The sequence below is a fragment of the Chiloscyllium punctatum genome, chromosome 23 (genome assembly GCF_047496795.1).
Source record: "Chiloscyllium punctatum isolate Juve2018m chromosome 23, sChiPun1.3, whole genome shotgun sequence".
In the NCBI taxonomy this organism is placed as follows: domain Eukaryota; kingdom Metazoa; phylum Chordata; class Chondrichthyes; order Orectolobiformes; family Hemiscylliidae; genus Chiloscyllium; species Chiloscyllium punctatum.
This window is the reverse complement of record NC_092761.1, coordinates 52,183,922-52,204,766: the sequence shown is the minus strand read 5'-3', so window position 1 is coordinate 52,204,766 and position 20,845 is coordinate 52,183,922. Positions and strand designations below refer to the sequence as shown.

The 20,845-nt window shown below is 43.0% G+C and overlaps 1 protein-coding gene across 6 annotated transcripts in view; it reads right to left on the bottom strand.

Annotated features, from left to right (window-relative positions):
* prdm10 (PR domain containing 10) overlaps positions 1-20,845 on the bottom strand; it is a 208,064-nt gene that overhangs the window by 110,300 nt on the left and 76,919 nt on the right. For all 6 annotated transcript variants that reach the window (XM_072592994.1, XM_072592996.1, XM_072592991.1 and 3 more), the window contains exon 9: positions 14,327-14,399. In XM_072592994.1, the coding sequence (XP_072449095.1) occupies positions 14,327-14,399 (73 nt within the window). The remainder of the gene's footprint in view (positions 1-14,326; positions 14,400-20,845) is intronic.

Here is a 20,845-nt window from a genome sequence, read left to right as displayed (position 1 = left end):
TCCTGTTTTCTATTTCTGTGTCTTGGTCTCTATTATTGGTATAATATGTAATATCTATACAGCATACTCAAGAAGAACAGGTACCTTAAACACTGTCTGCCGATTCCTATACAACATACCCAAACAAGCAGACACAGCGTGCTCAGAAACTCTGGCCACACTACCATACATCAACCACATCTCTGAAATGACTATCAGACTATTCTAACCCCTTGGTTTCATGGTAGCCCACAAATCTACCAACACACTGAAACAGCTACTGATGAACCTGAAGGACCCTATACCAACAACCAGCAAAATGAGTGCAATTTACAAAATACCTTGCAAGGACTGTAACAAACACCACAATGGACAGGCAAGCAGAAATCTAGCCACCAGGATACACGAGCACCAACTAGCCACCAAAAGACATGACCCACTATCACTAGTATTCTTATGTACAGACTAAGAAGGACACCACTTCAATTGGGAGAACACATCCATCCAAGAACAGACTGAACTGAGACATGCATGGGAATTCCTCGAGGCCCGACATTCAAATCAGAACTCCAACAATAAACACATCGATTTGGACCCCATTTACTAATCTCTGAGCAAAAGAACCGGGAATGATGTCACCTACCTTAAGAGACCAAGACACACAAATAGAAAGCAGGACATTACACCAGCGCTTCACTGGAGGCTCACTGCTGATGTTACCTAGCATGGTGAAGAAATGTCTGAATTCAAACTTTCCAGCTCAGCGAGCAAACTTACAATGTGAACCTCAACCTGAGTTAGAAATCTTCTCAAAAATTGCATTACTATAAACAGCTAGGAGGAAGTGCAGAATTTTACAAACTTGAAGTAGTGGATAGGCTGCAGGTGAAGTTCACTCTGAATTGATGCAATTTGATACAAAGAACATAAAAACAAAATAAAGGGTACTCAGGAGCAGACACACCTGCGTGCATATGTGCAGAGTTTAATAAAGGTAGCAGGGATGGTAGGACAGGATTGGTAATCATGGATTCATAGACCTATGCTTCACTGATAGGGGCATAGAATAGGGGCAGGGAGGTGAGAGCAAGTTAAATAGAAGGCATGCAAAAACTCAGTAGAGAACAAGGAAAGATTGATTAATCAAACTACATTTATTTCAAAGCACGAGGCCTAGCAGGCAAGGGAGATGAACTCCGGGCATGGATGGGAATATGGGACTGGGATATCATAGCTATTACAGAAACATGGCTGAGGGAGGAACAGAACTGGCAACTCAGTATTCCAAGTACAGATGCCATAGAAGTGGAGGCAAGAGACGAGGAGGAGTGGTATTTTTTATTAGAGAAAACATCATGGTAGTACTTAGTAATGATATTCCTGGGGGAATCATCCAGTGAAACTATATAGGTGGAACTGAGAAATAAGGAGAAGGTTGTAATAATAGGTGATTTTAACTAACCAAACATGGACTGCCATAACATTTTGGGTTTGGATGGGGAGGAATTTGTTAAGTATGTTCAAGAAACATTTCTCAATAAAAATGTAGATTGCACAACTAGAAATAGGGTTGTTAAGAAGGTGTATGCTGTTTTGGCTTTCATTAGCAGGGGGATTGAGTTTAAGAGCTGTGAGGTTATGCTGCAGCTCTAAAAAACCCTGGTTAGACCACTCTTGGAATATTGTGCTCAGTTCTGGCTGCCTCATTGTAGGAAAGATGTGAAAGCGTTAGAAAGGATGCAGAAGAGATTTTCCAGGATGCTGCCTGGACTATAGGTCATGTCTTATGAAGAAAGACTAAGGGAGCTAGGGCTTTTCTCACTGGAGCGAAGGCTGAGAGGTGACTTGATAGAGGTGTACAAGATGATGAGTGATTGTTGGCAGAACATTGAGGGATGTTCTGTGCTATAAGGTTCTGTGTTCTATGATCTATCTTATGAAGCTCAATCTCCTCTTGGTCCAGAAATTAAAGTTCTAAATTGGGACAAGGCCAATTTTGATGGTATTTAGACAGAAACTTCCAGAAGTTGACTGGGAGAGTCTGATCTGGGGTAAAGGGATGTCTGGCAAGTAGGAAGCTTTCAAAAGTGAGATAATGAGACTTTAGGGACAGTGTGTTCCTGTTAGGGTAAAGGTAAGGCTGGCAGGAGTAGGGAGATATTGAGGTTCTGGTCAAGAAAAAGGAGGCATATGTCGGACAAAGACAGCTGGGTTCAAGTGAATCTGTTGAGGTGTACAAGGAGTGCAGGAGTACACCTAAAAGGGAAATCAGGAGGATAAAAAGAGGACACGAAACAGCTTTGGCAAATAAGGTTAAGGAGAATCCAAAGAGATTCGACAAGTATATCAAAAGCAAAAGAATAACTAGGGAGAGAACAGGGCACCAAAAGATCAATAAGGCCATCTATGTGGAACTACAGGAGATGGTGGAGGTCTCAAGTGAATACTATGCATCAGTATTTATTGTGGAGAAAGACATGGAAGCTAGGAAACTCAGTGAGATAAACAGTGAAGTTTTGAAAATAGTCGCATTACAGCAGAGAAGATGCAGGAGATCTTAAAATTCATAAAGGAAGATAAACCCCTGGGATTTGATCAAGTTTATCTCAAAACCAGGGGGCATAGTTTTAAGGTGAGAGGAGAAAGGTTTTAAGGTGAGAGGAGGAAGATAAATAAAGGATAGGAGGGACTTCTACACAGAGAGTGATTCATGTGTGGAGTAAACTGCTAGAGAAAGTGGTGGATACAGGTACAGTTACAGAGAGAGAGAGAGAGAGAGAGAAAGAGTGTAAGGGAAGAATTGCGAAGGCAAGAGAGAGATTGCGAGGGCGAGAAGTAGAGATAGCGAGAGCGAGAGGGAGAGATAGCGAAAGTGACAGATGGTAAGAGGGAGAGTTTTTCACGACCACCAACACCACAGCATCTTCCCACATAAGCACAGAAAGTGCAACACCTGTCCCTTCACTTCCTCCCCTCTCACCATCTTAGTCTTTCCAGTGAAACAGAATTTCATCTGTAATTCCTTCAATCTTGTGTTTTCTATTCATTGCACCCAGTGTAGCCTACTCTGCTTTGGAGAAACTAAACACACATTGGGTGACCGCTTTGCGGAACACTCCAGTCTGTGTGCATGCATGATCCCGACCTCTCTGTAGCATTTTAACACAGCATCCTGCTTGCATGCCCACTTGTCTGTCCTCGACATGCTGCAGTGCTCCAATGAATCACAGCTCAAACTGGAGGAGCAACATCTCATCTTCAGGCAAGGCATTTTATAGCCTTCTGGAGGCAATATTGAGTTCAACAGCTTCAAATTGAGAAACAACTCAATCGAGTTGGACAGAAGGGTCTGTTTCCATGCTGTACATCTCTACGACTCTATGACTCATGTCCTTCTCTTCCCTTCCCTGTCCACAGGAGACTATCTGCTCTTTAAAGTCTGGCAGTTAGACACCATTGTTCTGTCACTGTCACATTCTGATCACTTAATCTGAACTGTCAACATCCTTTGTCCACCTGTATACGACACCCCGTCACTATCACACGCCCTCAACTATTGCATAAATGCTGCCCTGTCCACACTTCACTTCAGGGCTGATGAAGAGTCACCTGGACTCAAAATGTTAGTTTATAATCTGTCAGGCCAGGTTTCAAACTGGGATCTGATTTGTCCAGCAATAACATCAGGTAGGATTATAGCACAATTTACTGAACCTGCCTTTATCTCTTTGCAGTCTCTTTGATTCCTCCCATAAATTATGTTTTCATCGAATTTTGCATTGTCAACAAACTTGGATTCATTACTCTGTCTCTTCATCTAAGACATTAATGCAAATAAATTGTAAGTAGCTGAGATCTCAGCACTAATTCTGATAGCACTGCATGTGCTATGCACAGCTGAAAATACCCTTTTATCCCAGTCTTCATCCATTGATCAGTTCTTCATCTATGTTAATGTCTAACCCCAATTCTAACAGTGACGATGCTGTAACTTTAAGAAGTTATTTTGTCCTAGTTTCTTTTAAGGGAAAGTGTGAATGAGAGGTGGAGGGCTGGCTAGCTAAGACCACTAAAGTAAACAGCTTGGGAGGCCTTGGGTTTATTTTAACAAAAACTGAATGGGTGTATTCAGATCTCACAGATTAGGATTTCTGGGTTTTGGTTTATCAGTAACATCAGAAGCTATTGGGTTCTCAACAGAGTTGGAAGCTTCCGTGAATGTCTCCTGGTTGCTATTCCCTCTCGGTTATTCTCTTGATGATTTTTCCTCCTGGGTTAGAGAACTACATGAGAGAATCTGTGTCTGAATTTACCTTTTTGCCAAGGGGTGTGCTAATGGGATATTACTATATTGGAACAGTTAATTAGCAAACGTTACTGTATCAATTATTGTGTTAAGTTTCCCATAGAATTTATCTGATAATCTATGCCTCAACTCATAAAGGCAAATGCCCCATATGCCTTCTTTGGCTGTATTTTATCCACAGTGTTTCAATAGATATGTTTTGCTTAACATCAAATAATTTGACCAGTTGTATTGCATCTGGAACACACACTTGATATTTTCCTTTAAAGTAAGGATAAGTGAGGGTCTTGGCTACCTTTATAAAATTACCTCTCCGATCTGATAATCTATGCCTCAACTTTACTGGGCGGCACGGTGGCACAGTGGTTAGCACTGCTGCCTCACAGCGCCAGAGACCCGGGTTCAATTCCCGCCTCAGGCGACTGACTGTGTGGAGTTTGCATGTTCTCCCCGTGTCTGCGTGGATTTCCTCCGGGTGCTCCGGTTTCCTCCCACACTTCAAAGATGTGCAGGTCAGGTGAATTGGTCATGCTAAATTGCCCGTAGTGTTAGGTAAGGGGTAGATGTAGATGTAGATGTAGGGGTATGGGTGGGTTGCGCTTCGGCGGGGCGGTGTGGACTTGTTGGGCCGGAGGGCTTGTTTCCACACTGTAAGTAATCGAATCTAATCTAATCTAATTTCCTAACTCATAAAGGCAAATGTCCCATATGCCTTCTTTGACTGTATTTTATCCACAATGTTTCAATAGATATGTTTTGCTTAACAAATTTGACCAGTTGTATTGCATCTGGAACAGACACTTGATATTTTCCTTTAAAGTAAGGATAAGTGAGGGTCTTGGCTACCTTTATAAAATATCTTGGGAGGGTCCATAACACAATAGCTCTTTTGTGTCTAAGTTATTGTGTGAAATCTTTCTTTTAGAAAAAGTAAAGGTCCTTACTAACTCTCCTTTATCTACCCTGTTGATCATTTCTTCAAAGAGCTTGAATAAACTTTTCAACCACTTTCCCTTCCATAAAACTGGGTGGCTTTGTTTTAATCATACAATATATGTCTAAGTGCATTGTCATAAATTACTCTGGTACACCCCGATCACTACTGTCAAACTAACTGGCCAATAGTTTCACCAATGTTCAGTCTCTCTCCTTTCTTAAAGACCGGTGTTACATATGCTAATATTCAATCGTCTTGGACCACTCTATCATCTAGGCAATTACATTAAATCACAAACAGTACATACCTATTCATACCTCTTTTAGATTAGATTCCCTACAGAATGGAAACAGGCACTTTGGGCCAACAAGTCCACATGAACCCTCCAGGGGTAACGCACCCAGACCCATTCCCCGACCCTATATTTACCCCCGACTAATGCACCTAACACTATGGGCAATTTAGCATGGCCAATTCACCTGACCTGCACATCTTTGGATTGTGGGAGGAAACTGGAGCACCCGGAGGAAACCCACACCGACACGGGGAGAATGTGCAAACTCCACACAGACAGTCGCCTGAGGTGGGACTCAAACCCGGGTTCCTGGTGCTGTGAGGCAGCAGTGCTAACCACTGAGCCACCATGCCAGTTAAATGCTGTTGCTTTCATAGAATCATTGAGTATAGAAGAGGCTTCTCAGCCCATCTAGTCTGGATCATTAAATCTACATTAGTCCTACAGTCCAGCATTAAGCCAAAAGCCTTGAAAGTTATGACATTTCAAGTGTTCATCCACACACTTTTTAAAAATTCTAAGGTTACTCACCTCAGTTACCCTCCTTGACTGAGCATTCCAGAACTCCATCACCCTCGGGTGAATAATATTTTCCTCAAATTTCCTCCAAACCTCCTGCCATTCACTTTAAAATTATGCCCCATAACTAATCTTAGTTCTTTAACTAAGGGGAACAGCTGTCTTTGATTCATCCTGTCCATGCCCCTCATTATCTTATACGCCTCTATAAAGACCCCCTTGACCTTCTCTCCTTCAAAGAAAACAACCTTGTCATTGCTGAAACGCTCCATCTCAGGTCAGACCCTGGTGAATAATGTCAACATCCCCTCCAGTGCAATCACATCCTTCCTATAGTGTGGTGACCACAACTGTCCACAATACTCCAGCTGTTGCCTAATCAAATTTCTGTACAGCTCCAAATTACCTCTCCAATCTGATAATCTATGCCTCAACTCATAAAGGCAAATGTCCCATATGCCTTCTTAACTCTCTTATTAACCTGCATGCCACCTTCAGGGATTTGTGAGCAAACACCCCAAAACCTCTGTTTCTCTGAGCTTTCGACATTCCTACTATTTATTGAGTATTCCTATTTTGCTCCTTATGCCAAACGGCGTTGTCATCATTTAGTGACCAGAGTTAAATTCCATCTGACAATGACCTGTACAGCCATTTATATCCTCCAGTAACCAAAGATCCTCTTCCTCAGTGACAACCACCTAGTCAATTACCTTGTCATCCACTAACTTAGTTATCAGCTCCCACCACACTCATCTACATCATTTATATTTGTCGCAGAAATCCTACATAGTGGAATCATGCCATTCAGCCCATCGGGTCCACACCGACCTTTGGAAGAGCATCTCACCAGACCCATGACCTACTTTATCCCTACAACCTTGCACTACCTACCTGCATGTGCAGTATTTTCCTTTTGTATGCTTTGTTCTATTTGCAGAATCAACCTGCATCAGCTATCCCCTCAGAGCAGTGCAACTCATTTTAAGTTTACCATTTTTGTTTGAGGCTCAAACACTTACTGCTGGGTAAGTGAGGCTTTACATTTGGGTGGTTGCTTTCTCCGAAACACTCCTTGGGTAGTGTCTCCCACCCATCCTCCTCCTCTGTGCGCCAATTGGTAAAGTGTCTGGTTTCTTTTATTTTAATTTTTCAGTAGTCTCGATGAGAATTTAGAACAATGGGAATGGGGGTTAGGGCAGTTGAATGTTCCTCCTGCAGAATATGGGAGGTAATGGCCATCACTAGTATCCCTGCTGACTGCATCTGTGAGAACTGAATCCAACTCCAGATCCTCGAAAACAGCATTGGAGAACAGGAGCTGGAGCTGGATGAACTTCGGATCATTCGGGAAACGGAGGGGGTTATTGAGAGGAGTCATACCTCAGGTAAAAGAAGGAGGCAGATGGGTTACTGTCAGGGACGAAAAGGGAACTGGCGGGCAATGCAGGGATCCCCTGTGGCCATTCCCCTCAATAACAAATATACCGGTTTGGATACTGTAGGGGGAGATAACTTACTGGGGTATGCCATGGAGCACAGGTCTCTGGCACAGAGTCTGCCTCTGTTGCTCAGAAGGGAAGGGGGAAGAGGGGTCATTGGGGATTCTACAGTTAGGGGACAGATAGGAGGTTCTATGGGAATGAAAAAGAATCACAGTTGGTGTGTTGCCTCCCAGGTGCCAGGGTTTGTGATGTATCGAATTGTGTTTTCGGGATCCTTCTGGTGGAGGGGAAGCAGCCCAAAGTTATGGGCCACTTAGGTACCAACTACATAAGTAGGAAGACAGGTGGGGATTGAAGGCAGAAATTCAGAAAGCTAGGGTGGAAGCTTAGAGTTAGAACAAACAAAGTTGTTATCTTTGGTTTGTTGCCGTGCCACATCCTAGCGAAGGAATAGGGAGAGAGAGTTGAACACGTGGCGACAGGGATGGTGCAGGAAGGAGGGTTTTGGATTCCTGGATAATTGGGACTATTTCTGGGGTAGATGTGACCTCTACAAACAGGATGAGCTTCACCTGAACCAGAGGGGTACCAGCATCCTTTGGGGGAAATTCGCTAATGCTCTTCGTGTGGGTTTAAGCTAATTCAGCAGGGGGATGGGAACTGAAACTGTAGTTCGAGTATACAGGAGGTTGAGAGTAGTGAGGTCAGAAATAAGATTTCAAGATCACAAGAAGGCACCGGCAAGAAGGAAGTTGGTTTGAAGTGTGTCTACTTTAACACCAGGAGCATCCAGAATAAGGTGGTGAACTTGCAGCATGGGTTGGTACTTGGGATTTTGATGTAGTGGCCATTTCAGAGACATGGATAGAGCAGGGACAGGAATTGTTGTTTCAGGTTCCGGGATTTAGATGTTTCAGTAAAAACAGGGAAGATGGTAAAAGATGGGGCATGTGGCACTGTTCGTCAAGGACAATATGATGGTTGCAGAAAGGACGTTTGAGGACTCGTCTACTAAGGTAGTATGGGCTGAGGTTAGAAACGGGAAAGGAGAGGTTACCATGTTGGGAGTTTTCTATAGGCCTCCAAATAGTTCCAGAGATGTAGCGGAAAGGATAGCACAGATGTTTCTAGATAAGAGCAAGAGTGACAGGGTAGTTGTTATTGGGGACATTAACTTTCCAAATATTGACTGGGAATACTATCATACCAGTACTTTAGATGGGTCAGTTTTTGTCCATTGTGTGCAGGAGGGTTTCCTGACACAGTATGTAGACAGGCCAACAAGGGGGGAGGCCACATTAGATTTGGTCCTGGGTAATGAACCCAGCCAGGTGCGAGATTTGGAGGTAGGTGAGCACTTTGGTGATAGTGACCACAATTTGACTTTAGTGTTTGCTTTAGTGATGGAAAGGGCAAAATTTTATACCACAGGGCAAGAGTTATAGCTGGAGGGAGAGGCAATTACAATGTGATTAAGCAAGCTTTAGATAACTGAGATACAGGCTACTAAACTACATGGGATTGAGGTGCATAAGGAGGAAGTGTTAGCAATTCTGCAAAGTGCAAAAATAGTTATGTTCTTGGGCCGGATGGGATTTATCCGAGGAATCTCTGGGAAGTCAGGGAGGGGATTGCCGAGTCTCGGCTTTGTCTACAGGAATAGTGCGAGAAGACTAGAAGACAGCAAATGCTGTCCCCTTCTTCAAGAAGGGGAGTAGAGCCAACCCTGGAAATTATAAACCAGCGAGCCTTACTTCGGTTGTAGATAAAATGTTGGAAAGGGTATCAGCGATAGGATTTATAATCCTCTAGATAGGAATAAGCTGATTAAGGAAAGTCAACACGGTTTTGTGAAGGGTAGGTCGTGCCTCACAAACCTTATTGAGTTCTTTGATAAGGTGGCCACACATGTGGATGAGGCCACACATGTGGATGAGGGTAAAACAATTGATGTGGTGCATGTGGATTTCAGTAAAGCATTTGATAGGATTCCCCACGTTAGGCTGTTGCAAAAAATATGGAGGCATGGGATTGAGGGTGATGTAGTAGTTTGGATCAGAAATTGGCTAGCTGAAAGAAGACAGAGGGGGGTGGTTGATGGGAAATATTCATCCTGGAGTTCACTCACTGGTGGGGTCTGTTTTGGGTCCACTGTTATAGAATCATAGAGATGTACAGCATGGAAACAGATCCTTCGGTCCAACTCGTCCATGCAGACCAGATATCCCAACCCCATCTAGTCCCACCTGCCAGCACCCGGCCCATATCCTTCCAAACCCTTCCTATTCAAATTCCCATCTAGATGCCTTTTAAATGTTGAAATTGTACTAGCCTCCATCACTTCCTCTAGCAGCTCATTCTACATACATACCACCCTCTGCGCGAAAAGGTTGCCCCTCAGATCTCTTTTATATCTTTCCCCTCTCACCCTAAACCTAAGCCCGCTAGTTCTGGACTCCCCGACCCCAGGGAAAAGACTTTGCCTATTTATCCATGCCCCTCATGATTTTATCAATCTCTATAAGGTCACCCCTCAGCCTCCAACGCTCCAGGGAAAACAAACCTAGCCTATTCAACCTCTCCCTAGAGATCAAATCCTCCAACCCTGGAAACATTCTTGTAAATCTTTTCTGAACCCTTTCAAGCTTCACAACATCTTTACGATAGGAAGGAAACCAGAACTGCATGCAACACTCCAACAGTGGCCTAACTAATGTCCTGTACAGCCGCAACATGACTTCCCAACTCCTGTACTCAATAATCTGACCGATAAAGGAAAGCATACCAAACTCCTTCTTCACTATCCTATCTACCTGCGACTCCACTTTCAAGGAGCTACGAACCTGTACTCCAAGGTCTCTTTTGTACAGCAACACTCCCCAGGACCTTACCATTAAGTGTATAAGTCCTGCTAAGATTTGCTTTCCCAAAATACACCACCTCACATTTATCTAAATTAAACTCTATCTGCCATTTCTCAGCCCATTGGCCCATCTGGTCCAGATCCTGTTGTAATCTGAGGTAACCCTCTTCGCTGTCCACTACACCTCCAATTTTGGTGTCATCTGCAAACTTACCAACTACACCTCTTATGCTCGCATGCAAATCATTTATATAAAAATGATGAAAAGTAGAGGACCCAGCACCAATCCTTGTGGCACTCCATTGGTCACAGGCCTCCAGTCTGGAAAAAAAACCCTCCACCACCACCCTCTCTCTTCTACCTTCGAGCCAGTGCTGTATCCAAATGGCTAGTTCTCCCTGTATTCCTTGAGATCGAACCTTGTTAACCAGTCTCACATGGGGAACCTTGTCAAATGCCTTACTGAAGTCCATATAGATCATGCCCACCACTCTACCCTCATCAATCCTCTTTGTTATATCTTCAAAAAACTCAATCATGTTTATGAGACAGTATTTCCCACGCATAAAGCCATAATATCCCTAATCAGTCCCTGCCTTTCCAAATACATGTACATCCTGTCCCTCAGGATTCTCTCCAATAACTTGCCCACCACTGATGTCAGGCTCACTGGCCTATAGTTCCCTGGCTCGTCCGTACCAGCTTTCTTCAGCAGTGGCACCACGTTAGCCAACACCCAGTCTTCAGGCACCTCACCTGTGACCATCTATGATCCAAATGCCTCAGTACAAGGCCCAGCAATCACTTCCCTAGCTTCCCACAGAGTTCTAGGGTATACCTGATCAGGTCCTGGGGATTTATCCACTTTTATGCGTTTCAAGACATCCAGTACGCCCTCCTCTGTAATACAGACATTTTTCAAGATGTCACCATCTATTTCCCTACATTCTATATCTCCCATGTCCTTTTCCACTGTAAATACTGATGCAAAGTACTCATTTAGTATCTCCCCCATCTCCTGTGGTTCCACACAAAGGCTGCCTTGCTGATCTTTGAGGGGCCCTATTCTCTCCCTAGCTACCCTTTTGTCCTTAATCTAGTTGTAAAAACCCTTTGGTTTCTCCTTAATTCTGTTTGCCAAAGCTATGTCATGTCCCCTTTTTGCCCTCCTGATTTCCCTCTTAAGTATATATAAGTATATACTGCCTTTATACTCTAAGGACTCACTCAATCTATCCTGACATACATTTCCTTCTTTTTCTTAACCAAAATCTCATTTTGTTTAGTCACCCAGCATTCCCATACCTACCAGCCTTTCCTTTCACCGTAACAGGATTATATTTTCTCTGGACTCGTTATCTCATTTTTGAAGGCTTCCCATTTTCAAGCCGTCCCTTTACCTGTGAACATCTGCCCCAATCAGCTTTTGAAAGTTCTCGCCTAATACCATCTAAATTGGCCTTCCTCCAATTTAGAACTTCAACTTTTAGATCTGGTCTATCCTTTTCCATCACTATGTTAAAATTAATAGTATTATGGTCGCTGGCCCCAAAGTGCTCCCCCACTCTCGCCTCAGTCACCTGCCCTGCCTTATTTCCCAAAGGTCAAGTTTTGCACCTTCTCTGGTAGGTACATCCACATACTGAATCAGAAAATTTCCTTGTACACACCGTAACAAATTCCTCTCCATCTAAATCTTTAACACTATAACGGTCCCAGTCTATGTTTGGAAAGTTAAAATCCCCCAACATAACCACCCTATTATTCTTACAGATAGCTGAGATCTCCTTACAAGTTTGTTTCTCAATTTCCCTCTGACTATTTGGGGGTCTATAATACAATCTCAATAAGGTGATCATCCCTTTCTTATTTCTTAGTTCCATCCAAATAACTTCCCTGGATGTATTTCAGGGAATATCCTCCCTCAGTACAGCTGTAATGCTATCCCTTATCAAAAATGCCACTCCCCCTCCTCTCTTGCCTCCCTTTCTATCCTTTCTGTCGCATTTGTATCCTGGAACATTAAGCTGCCAGTCCTGCCCATCCCTGAGCCATGTTTCTGTCATTGCTATGATACCCTAGTCCCATGTTCCTAACCATGCCTGGAGTTCATCTGCCTTCCCTGTTAGGCCTCTTGCATTGAAATAACTGCAGTTTAATTTATTAGTCCTACCTTGTCCCTGCCTGCCCTGACTGTTTGACTTGCCTATATTCTCACTGTACTACTCTCACATTGAAATCTTTCCTCACTAGCTGCCTGCACCCCACCCCCCCCACCCCCAACCTTACTAGTTTAAATCCTCCCAAGCAGCTCTAGCAAATTTCCCTGCCAGTATATTAGTCCCCTTCCAATTTAGGTGCAATCCGCCCTTCTTGTACAGGTTACTTCTACCCCAATGATCCAAAAATGTGATCTATGGAGGGAAGGTCTTACGAGGTAAGGGCTTGAGGCTGTTATCGTTGGAGAGAAGGTTGAGCGGCGATCTAATTGAGACATATAAGATAATCAGAGGGTTAGATAGGATGGACAGTGACAGCCTCTTTCCTCGGATGGTGATGGCTAGCACAAGGGGACATAGCTTTAAATTGAGGGATGTCAGAGGTAGTTTCTTTACTCAGAATAGTAGTAGGGCGTAGACCTACTATACACCAGCTCCTCAGCCATGCATTCATCTGCTCTCTCATCCTATTCCTGCCCTCACTAGCTCATGGCACCAGGAGTAATTCAGATATTACTACTCTCGAGGAGCTACTTTTTAAATTTGTGTGTCATTTTTATAAATGACCTGGATGAGGGCATCGAAGGATGGGTTAGTACATTTGCGGATGACATTAAGGTCAGTAGAGTTGTGGATAGAGATGAAGGATGTTGTAGGTTATAGAGGGATAGAGATAAGCTGTAGAGCTGGGCTGAGAGATGGAAAATGGAGTTTAATGTGGATAAGTGTGAGGTGATTCACTTTGGAAGAAGTAACAGGAATGCAGAGTACTAGGCTAATGGTAAGATTATTAGTAGTGTAGATGAGCAGAGAGATCTCAGTGTTCAGGTACATCAATCCTTGAAAGTTGCCACCCAGATTGATAGGGTTGATAAGAAGGCAGATGGTGTGTTCACTTTTATTCGTAGAGGGACTGAGTTTCGGAACCATGAGGTCATGCTGCAGCTGTACAAAACTCTGGTGCGGCCACACTTGGAGTATTGCGTGCAGTTCTGGTCACTGCATTAAAAGAAGGATGTGGAAGCTTTGGAAAGGGTTCAGAGGAGATTTACTTGGACGTGGCCTGGTATGGAGGGAAGGTCTTACGAGGTAAGGGCTTGAGGCTGTTATCGTTGGAGAGAAGGTTGAGCGGCGATCTAATTGAGACATAGAAGATAATCAGAGGGTTAGATAGGATGGACAGTGACAGCCTCTTTCCTCGGATGGTGATGGCTAACACGAGGGGACATAGCTTTAAATTGAGGGATGTCAGAGGTAGTTTCTTTACTCAGAATAGTAGTAGGGCGTAGAATGCATTGCCTGCAACAGTAGTAGACTCGCCAACTTTAAGGGCATTTAAATGGTCATTGGATAAGCATAAAGACGAGAATGGAATACTATAGGTTAGATGGGCTTCAGATTGATTCCACAGGTCGGCACATCATCGAGGGCTGTAATGTCCTATGCTCTATATAATTCTCAAAATTAATATGGAATTTAATTGTATTACGAGAATGATTTTTTCTGATAAGATCTTTTATTATGAGATTATTAATTAAATGTGCTTCATTCCATTATAAAATTTCTAGAAGTTTTATCCCTATCTTGTTGTTCACCATACTATATCAGGAAACTGTCACGTTCATCACCTTTCAGTCTACATTTGCCATTGGGCCACAGAAGATGAAATACAGGTTTCTCCCATTAACTAAAGCAGTATCAAGTTATTTCAGAGTCCACTGACTGCACGGCCTTCATAATGCACCACAGAAACGATCACTCACCTTTCCGTTCCTCTTCAGAGATGTCATGGATCTTCCGCTCCACGAAGTCTGCATATGATGCTGCATACCACACCTGCAAGTATACAGACAGCAAGATTTAGAAGCATAGTCTGGTGGTCATGGTCACAGCAGTCCTCTGCATTCCCTTTCTGCAATGAGTCACCTCTTTATCATCCAGTTAGGTATTTCAACTGTAGCCTTGCAATGATCATTGGACCATTTAGACCATCGTGTCTGTTTTGCTGCTGAGTCACAGCTTGCTCCAAACTCTGCGCTACATATCACCATGCTTGATAGGTAATAAACTTGAACACAACACAACTATATCCATGCCATATTTCTGAAATGCCAACTATAGCAATTCAGAACTGTAATAGTGCAGAATAGAGCAATGAGCCAGAAGCAAGGAAGAACAAAAACCATTGATCACAAACCTCAAATATTGCTCAGCCAAACTAATTAGTCAACAAAAGTAGGAGTTAAAAAAAAATTATGAAATTGATCACAATACATTAACAAAATCTGATTGGCAGCCATTTTACTTTTGCGATAGCACCTCAGGTAAACAACCACATACTGTTATAGCTGCAGTTACCAGATAACTTTTGTTTGATAAGTCCTCGTAACAGTTTTCATCATGGCGCAGAACTGGGCATATTACATTATTCACTCACTCTCTGAATTAAAGTGGCCGCAGGTGCTATTCAGTATAGAACAAAGCGTATGACTTCAATTTCTGAGCCAGAAGGCTCAGATCGGAGTAGAAATTGGGAGCAGAGGTTGGTTCTCAAAAAGGGAGGTTTAGAAATGAAAAGCACTTTTTTCAGATGAAAGGTTGTAAATTGCAGTTATTTTTGGGAAGAATGGCTGAAACCAAGTTTGTGTCAGATTAGATTACTTTAGATTACTTACAGTGTGGAAACAGGCCCTTCGGCCCAACAAGTCCACACCGACCCTCTGAACAGCAACCCACCCAGACCCATTCCCCTACATTCACCCCTTCACCTAACACTACGGGCAATTTAGCATGGCCAATTTACCTAACCTGCACGTTTTTGGACTGTGGGAGGAGACCAGACCACCCGGAGGAAACCCACGCAGACACAGGGGGAATGTGCAATCTCCACACAGACAATTGCCTGAAGCGGGAATTGAACCCAGGTCTCTGGTGCTGTGAGGCAGCAGTGCTAACCACAGTGCCACCGTGCCACCCACGAATATATAAACTCTTCTGTGAAGTTCCGTGAAGCTGAACCTTATGATCAATGGAAAAATTGGCAAGATATGAGCATGCTGACTGAAGAAGAAAACAAGGTGCAGTTTGGCATTGTTGCTCCCATCTAGAAGCAAAAACAGGTGTAAAGTACTCTCAGAGCTGGACACTCAAGATGGTTCAGATAATCTATTAATATTTTTGGACAAAATTTATAAAAGTGATTATCTATTAAATGAATTATAGACATACTCAGAATTTGGTAATTTTAGAAAACTGCAAAGTTCTTCCACACAAGAATATTTTTCAATTAACTTATGGAAGTGGATATTGTTGGCTTGGCCAACATTTACTGTCCATCCATGATTGAACTGGGGAAGATTGTAGAGAGCTGCCTTCTTGAAACACTGCTGTAAATACCCCACAGTGTTGTTAGGGAGAGAGTTCCAGGATTTTGACCTAACAGCAGTGAAGGAACAACAAAATAGTTCCAAGTCAGGCTTGAAGGAGAACTTGCAGATGATAGCTTTCCAGTATTTCTGCTGCCCTGATCCTCTGAATTAGGATTTGGATTGATTGGAGAGGTTGAGATAGATCCAATCTGAGACTTGGACAGATTTGAACTGATGTGGGGTACGAAAGATCCTAGCAGATTTAAACACTTGGTGATTTGTGTACTAGATTTTGTTTAATGTCGATTACTTGCGGCTGGTTAAATTCAAAGTGAGGGAAATGACTCTTCAGATTGCTAAAGAGGTTCTGGAGTTTGAACATGCTTCCCAAATTTTCCAAGTAAGTTTAGAAAGACAGAGAAAAGGCATACTTTTAGAATTAGCAAATAGGTTAGAATTGGGTTTAGCCAGGGACAAAAGGAAAGCTGAAATTGTAATGGAGTTGATCAAGCGCCTAGATGTATCAGAGAAACAAACAAGTGCAGCAGAGTTAGAAAAACTTAAATTTCAATTGAGGCAAATGGAGTTATAAGAGAAAGAAGAGCCATGTTAGAAAAAAAAGGGACAGAGGGTTCTTAGCTGAGAAAAAAAAGAGAAAGAGAGCAAACTGCCATGGAGAGAGGAACTACTGGAGAGCTAATTGTCTATCTGACATCTTGCTCTCAAAGAAATGAGAAAACACTCTATCAAAAGTACCTTTTCAGTATAAAGAAAGAAGACGACTCAGAGATCAGCAGCAGGAAAACTGAAGACAGTGGAGAAGACAAAGACTGTGAGATTTTGAGATTAAGTTAATGTCATTTTAATAAGTGTCTTATTGGAACAGCATATTGTTACAGAGTTGGGAATCAGAGAGTAAGCAGTTAAGAGAAAGCTTAGATTTTCTGAATAGTTTGTTTTGTTTAATGTTCACTTTTGGAGTAGGAAAATTAATTGATACTATTTTCTTTCAATAGTGGAATTTAGTTCTCTCATATTCCAGCAGATTACGAAGCGAGGCGAGCTTTTCTGGTGTTTGGTTTAATTAACAGAAAAGGTTAATCTGTCGTAACAGATTTGGAAAGTGCTGTTAAAGGAGCCTTGGTGAGTCACAACAATGTATCTTGCAGATGGTACACACTGCTGCTACTGAGCATTAGTGGTGAAAGAACTGAATATTGAAGATAGTGGATGGAGAATCAATCAAGAAGGCCACTTCATCCTAGATAGAATTCAACAGATCATATGCAAGATTGAAAAAAATCTATCTGAAGAATCCTAATTCAGTGTTTGCTTTTAAACTCTTGGACTGTGCTAAAGTGTCAAATATGGATAGATTCAAAGTGGTCACTAGAGTTAGACATTTAGAAAGAAGCATGCCTTTGATCCAAAGTCTGAAAAGATATTTCTGGAAAAATGTTCCTTCTCAGCAACATTCATGGCCCTTATGGGACATTCAGCATCAGCAGTTACACAAAGAGTGCTCAACAGTTGCAACATTGAGTTCAAAGTCATAAGTGTCAACATGAAAGAAAAGCCATTACTAAAAGAAGTGAGGAAAGATACATCAGGCAACATATCTCCATAATAGTGGCAGAAACTGGGGAACAATAACAGAAGGATAACCTCAAACACCTTGAGAATGGTTAACAGGTATTTTAGATATGACTAAAGACAGCAGTATGCATTGATTGTCTGAAATAATGCATGGCACAGAGGTTTGGCAGGTGAGAATGGGCAGAGAAAACTGTATGAATAAAAAGGAACTTCAACCTAGGAATGAATGTTCTACTTGTAGACTAATCCCATCACATGGTTCTGGACAGTGGATGCATGTTCACAGTATGTAGTATTATGATCCCAGTTGATAATATCGCTAGACGAATCAGATCCCAAAATGAAACCTGAATTGATAGAATTTTTTATATTTTTGTTAAAGTTGTGGTAATTCATAACAGAGGACAGAATCTTCCTACACACCGAATAAATGGGAATTTTGAAGAAAGTTGGGAAACTGCATGGGATGTGCAGCGTTGATTGTCTTGACATCAATGAAAGTCTTATGTTGCCCCATTAATATGCAATCTCCCATTCTTCCACCCTCCAGATAGAAATATACAGTGACAATTCATGACAAGAAAGTCAGAACAACACCTATGAATCACCACCTACCCCTTGGGCTCCAGTCACCAATATCTCAGAGCACACTCCAACAGTTTGCACTCTCCCCTTTCCCAATCCACAGAATTTAGCACCAGATGTATACCAGCCTCACTGAACCCTCGTGCCACAGCGCCAACCCACTGCTCGCAGTAACAGCAGCCATCTCAGACATTTGACCAATGTACATTTCAAAGGCTTCTCATTTTATCTCTTAGTGCTCACTCGCTTAGAATCAGAAAATCAACAGTGCAGAAAGATGCTATTTGACCCATCATATCTGTACCATCTCCTGAAAGTGCTACCCAGCTAGTCCCAGTCTCCAGCCCTCAGTCACTGTTCAAATATGACAAGATCTGGACAATATCCAGGCATGGGCTGAAAATGTCAAAGCAACATTCATGCAACACAAACACCAGGCGATGAGCATCTCCAATAACAGACAACCTAACCACTTTTCCTTGACATTCAATGGTGTTACCATCACTGAAAACCCATATTCTTGGGGTTACCAATGACCAGAAATCAAGCTGGACTTGCCATATAAACAGAGTGATGACAAGTACAGGTCAAAGGCTAGGTGACAGTCACTCACCTACTGACCTCCCAAAGCCTGTCTATCACCTACAAGGCACAAGTCAGGAATGTGATGGAATACTCCTCACTAGCCTGGATGGGTGCAGCTCCAACAACACTCAAGAAGATTGATACCATCCAGGACAAAGCAGCCCACTTGATTGGCACCACATCCACAAACGTCCACTCTTACAACACTGCTACTTTATCATCACTGTGTCAAAATCCAGAAACTCCCTCCTTAATGGCACCTGCAGCAGTTCAGGGCAGCTCACTCGCAACTTTTCAAGAGCAATTAGGGACAGGCAATAAAATGCTGGCCAGCCAGTAACACCCATGTCTCATGAGTGACTAAAATAAAATCTCCGCAGCCCTTTAAATTCACTATCAAATATATATCCAGCTCTCTGCTCAAACCTCTACTGGAATCCACTTCCACCTCTCCCAGGGAGCACACTCCAAATCCCAACAACTCTGAGTAAAGAGGTTTCGCCTCATCCCACTCCTAGCACAAGTTGTATAGAATCTTCAAATCTCTACAGTGTGGAAACAGGTCCAACAAGTTCACACCAACCCTCCAAAGAGTATCCCACCCAGATCCATTCCCCTACCCTGTTACTCTATATTTCCCCTAATACATCTAACTTACACATCCTTGGATGCTATGGGCAATTTCAGCATGGCCAATTCACCTAACCTGTACATCTTTGGACTGTGGGAGGAAACCCATGAAAACACGGAGAGAATGTGCAAAGTCCACACAGACAGTCGCCAAAGGCTAGAATCGAACCAGAGTCCCTGGCGCTGTGAGGCAGCAGTGCTAACCATTGAGCCACTGTGCCACCCTAATCATTGAGCCTCTATTGTCTCTCTGCACTCCTTCTATGAAAATGCATTACCTCACATTTCTCCGCATTGAAACTCATCTGTTACGCATTTGTCCATTTGACCAACTTGTGCCTATTTCTGCCTTGCCATCCTGTTTTGCAGCATAGCCCTCTCAGCCAGACTTAAAGTGTTTCTGTCTTGCCTTGTCTTTTAATGCAGACACAAACCAGGCAGCTTATCACTGTTGATGGCTGTGATCAGTCAAGAAGATGGCCATATTGTTGGACATCTCTGTGCTACGTCAATTCGACAACATTATCATATGCAAGTAGTGTACATGGCAAACACGACATCCACATCAACTAAGTGGCCATGTTTCAAAGTATACGGGGAACAGTCTTCATCAAGTCAAGGGATTTTTGGACAGTAAGTCAAGGGCAGTCTCTAATATTAGTCAAGAGTCTTGGGCACAGTCAACCAGCCACTTGGGGCAGTCACTATCAGGATCATCTCTCATAAGGGGTGAGGAGCCGACAGTTAGGCACCTCATCATCCTTATTGGCTCTTTCAGCTACAACACAGTCAGAGGCGTACTGCAGAGAAACAAACCCTTGGACTCACCATGTTAATGTTAACCAACAAACACCAAACTGCACCAATCGCATTTAACTGCACTTGGTCCACAGCCTACATTTTAACTACTCATCCAGATGCTTCTTATATGTTGCGAGAGTACCCTCCACCACCTTCTCAGGCCACGTGTTCCATATTTTGACCAGCCTCTGGCTGAAAAGGTTTTCCTCAATACCCTCGAAACCACTTACTTCTCACCTTAAATGGGTGCCCTCTGGTCTTTGGCATGTTTGCCATGGGCTGAAAATGTGTTGCTGGAAAAGCACAGCAGGTCAGGCAGCATCCAAGGAACAGGAGAATCGACGTTTCGGGCATCAGCCCTTCTTCAGTCGATTCTCCTGTTCCTTGGATGCTGCCTGACCTGCTGCGCTTTTCCAGCAACACATTTTCAGCTCTGATACTGCAGCATCTGCAGTCCTCACTTTCTCCGCGAAGATGTTTGCCATGGGGAAAAGATTCTCACAATCTACCCTGTCTGTGCTTGTCATCATTTTGTATACCTCAAATCAGATCCCCCTTCAACCTCCTCTGCTTCAGGGAAAACAAACTTAGCCTATCCACTCTCTCCTTATAACTGAGATTTTCCATTCCAGGCAACATCTTGGCAAATCTCTTCTGCAGCCTCCCCGGTGTAATCATTAGTGTTCTGACACTGCAACCAATATTCCATCTGCAGCC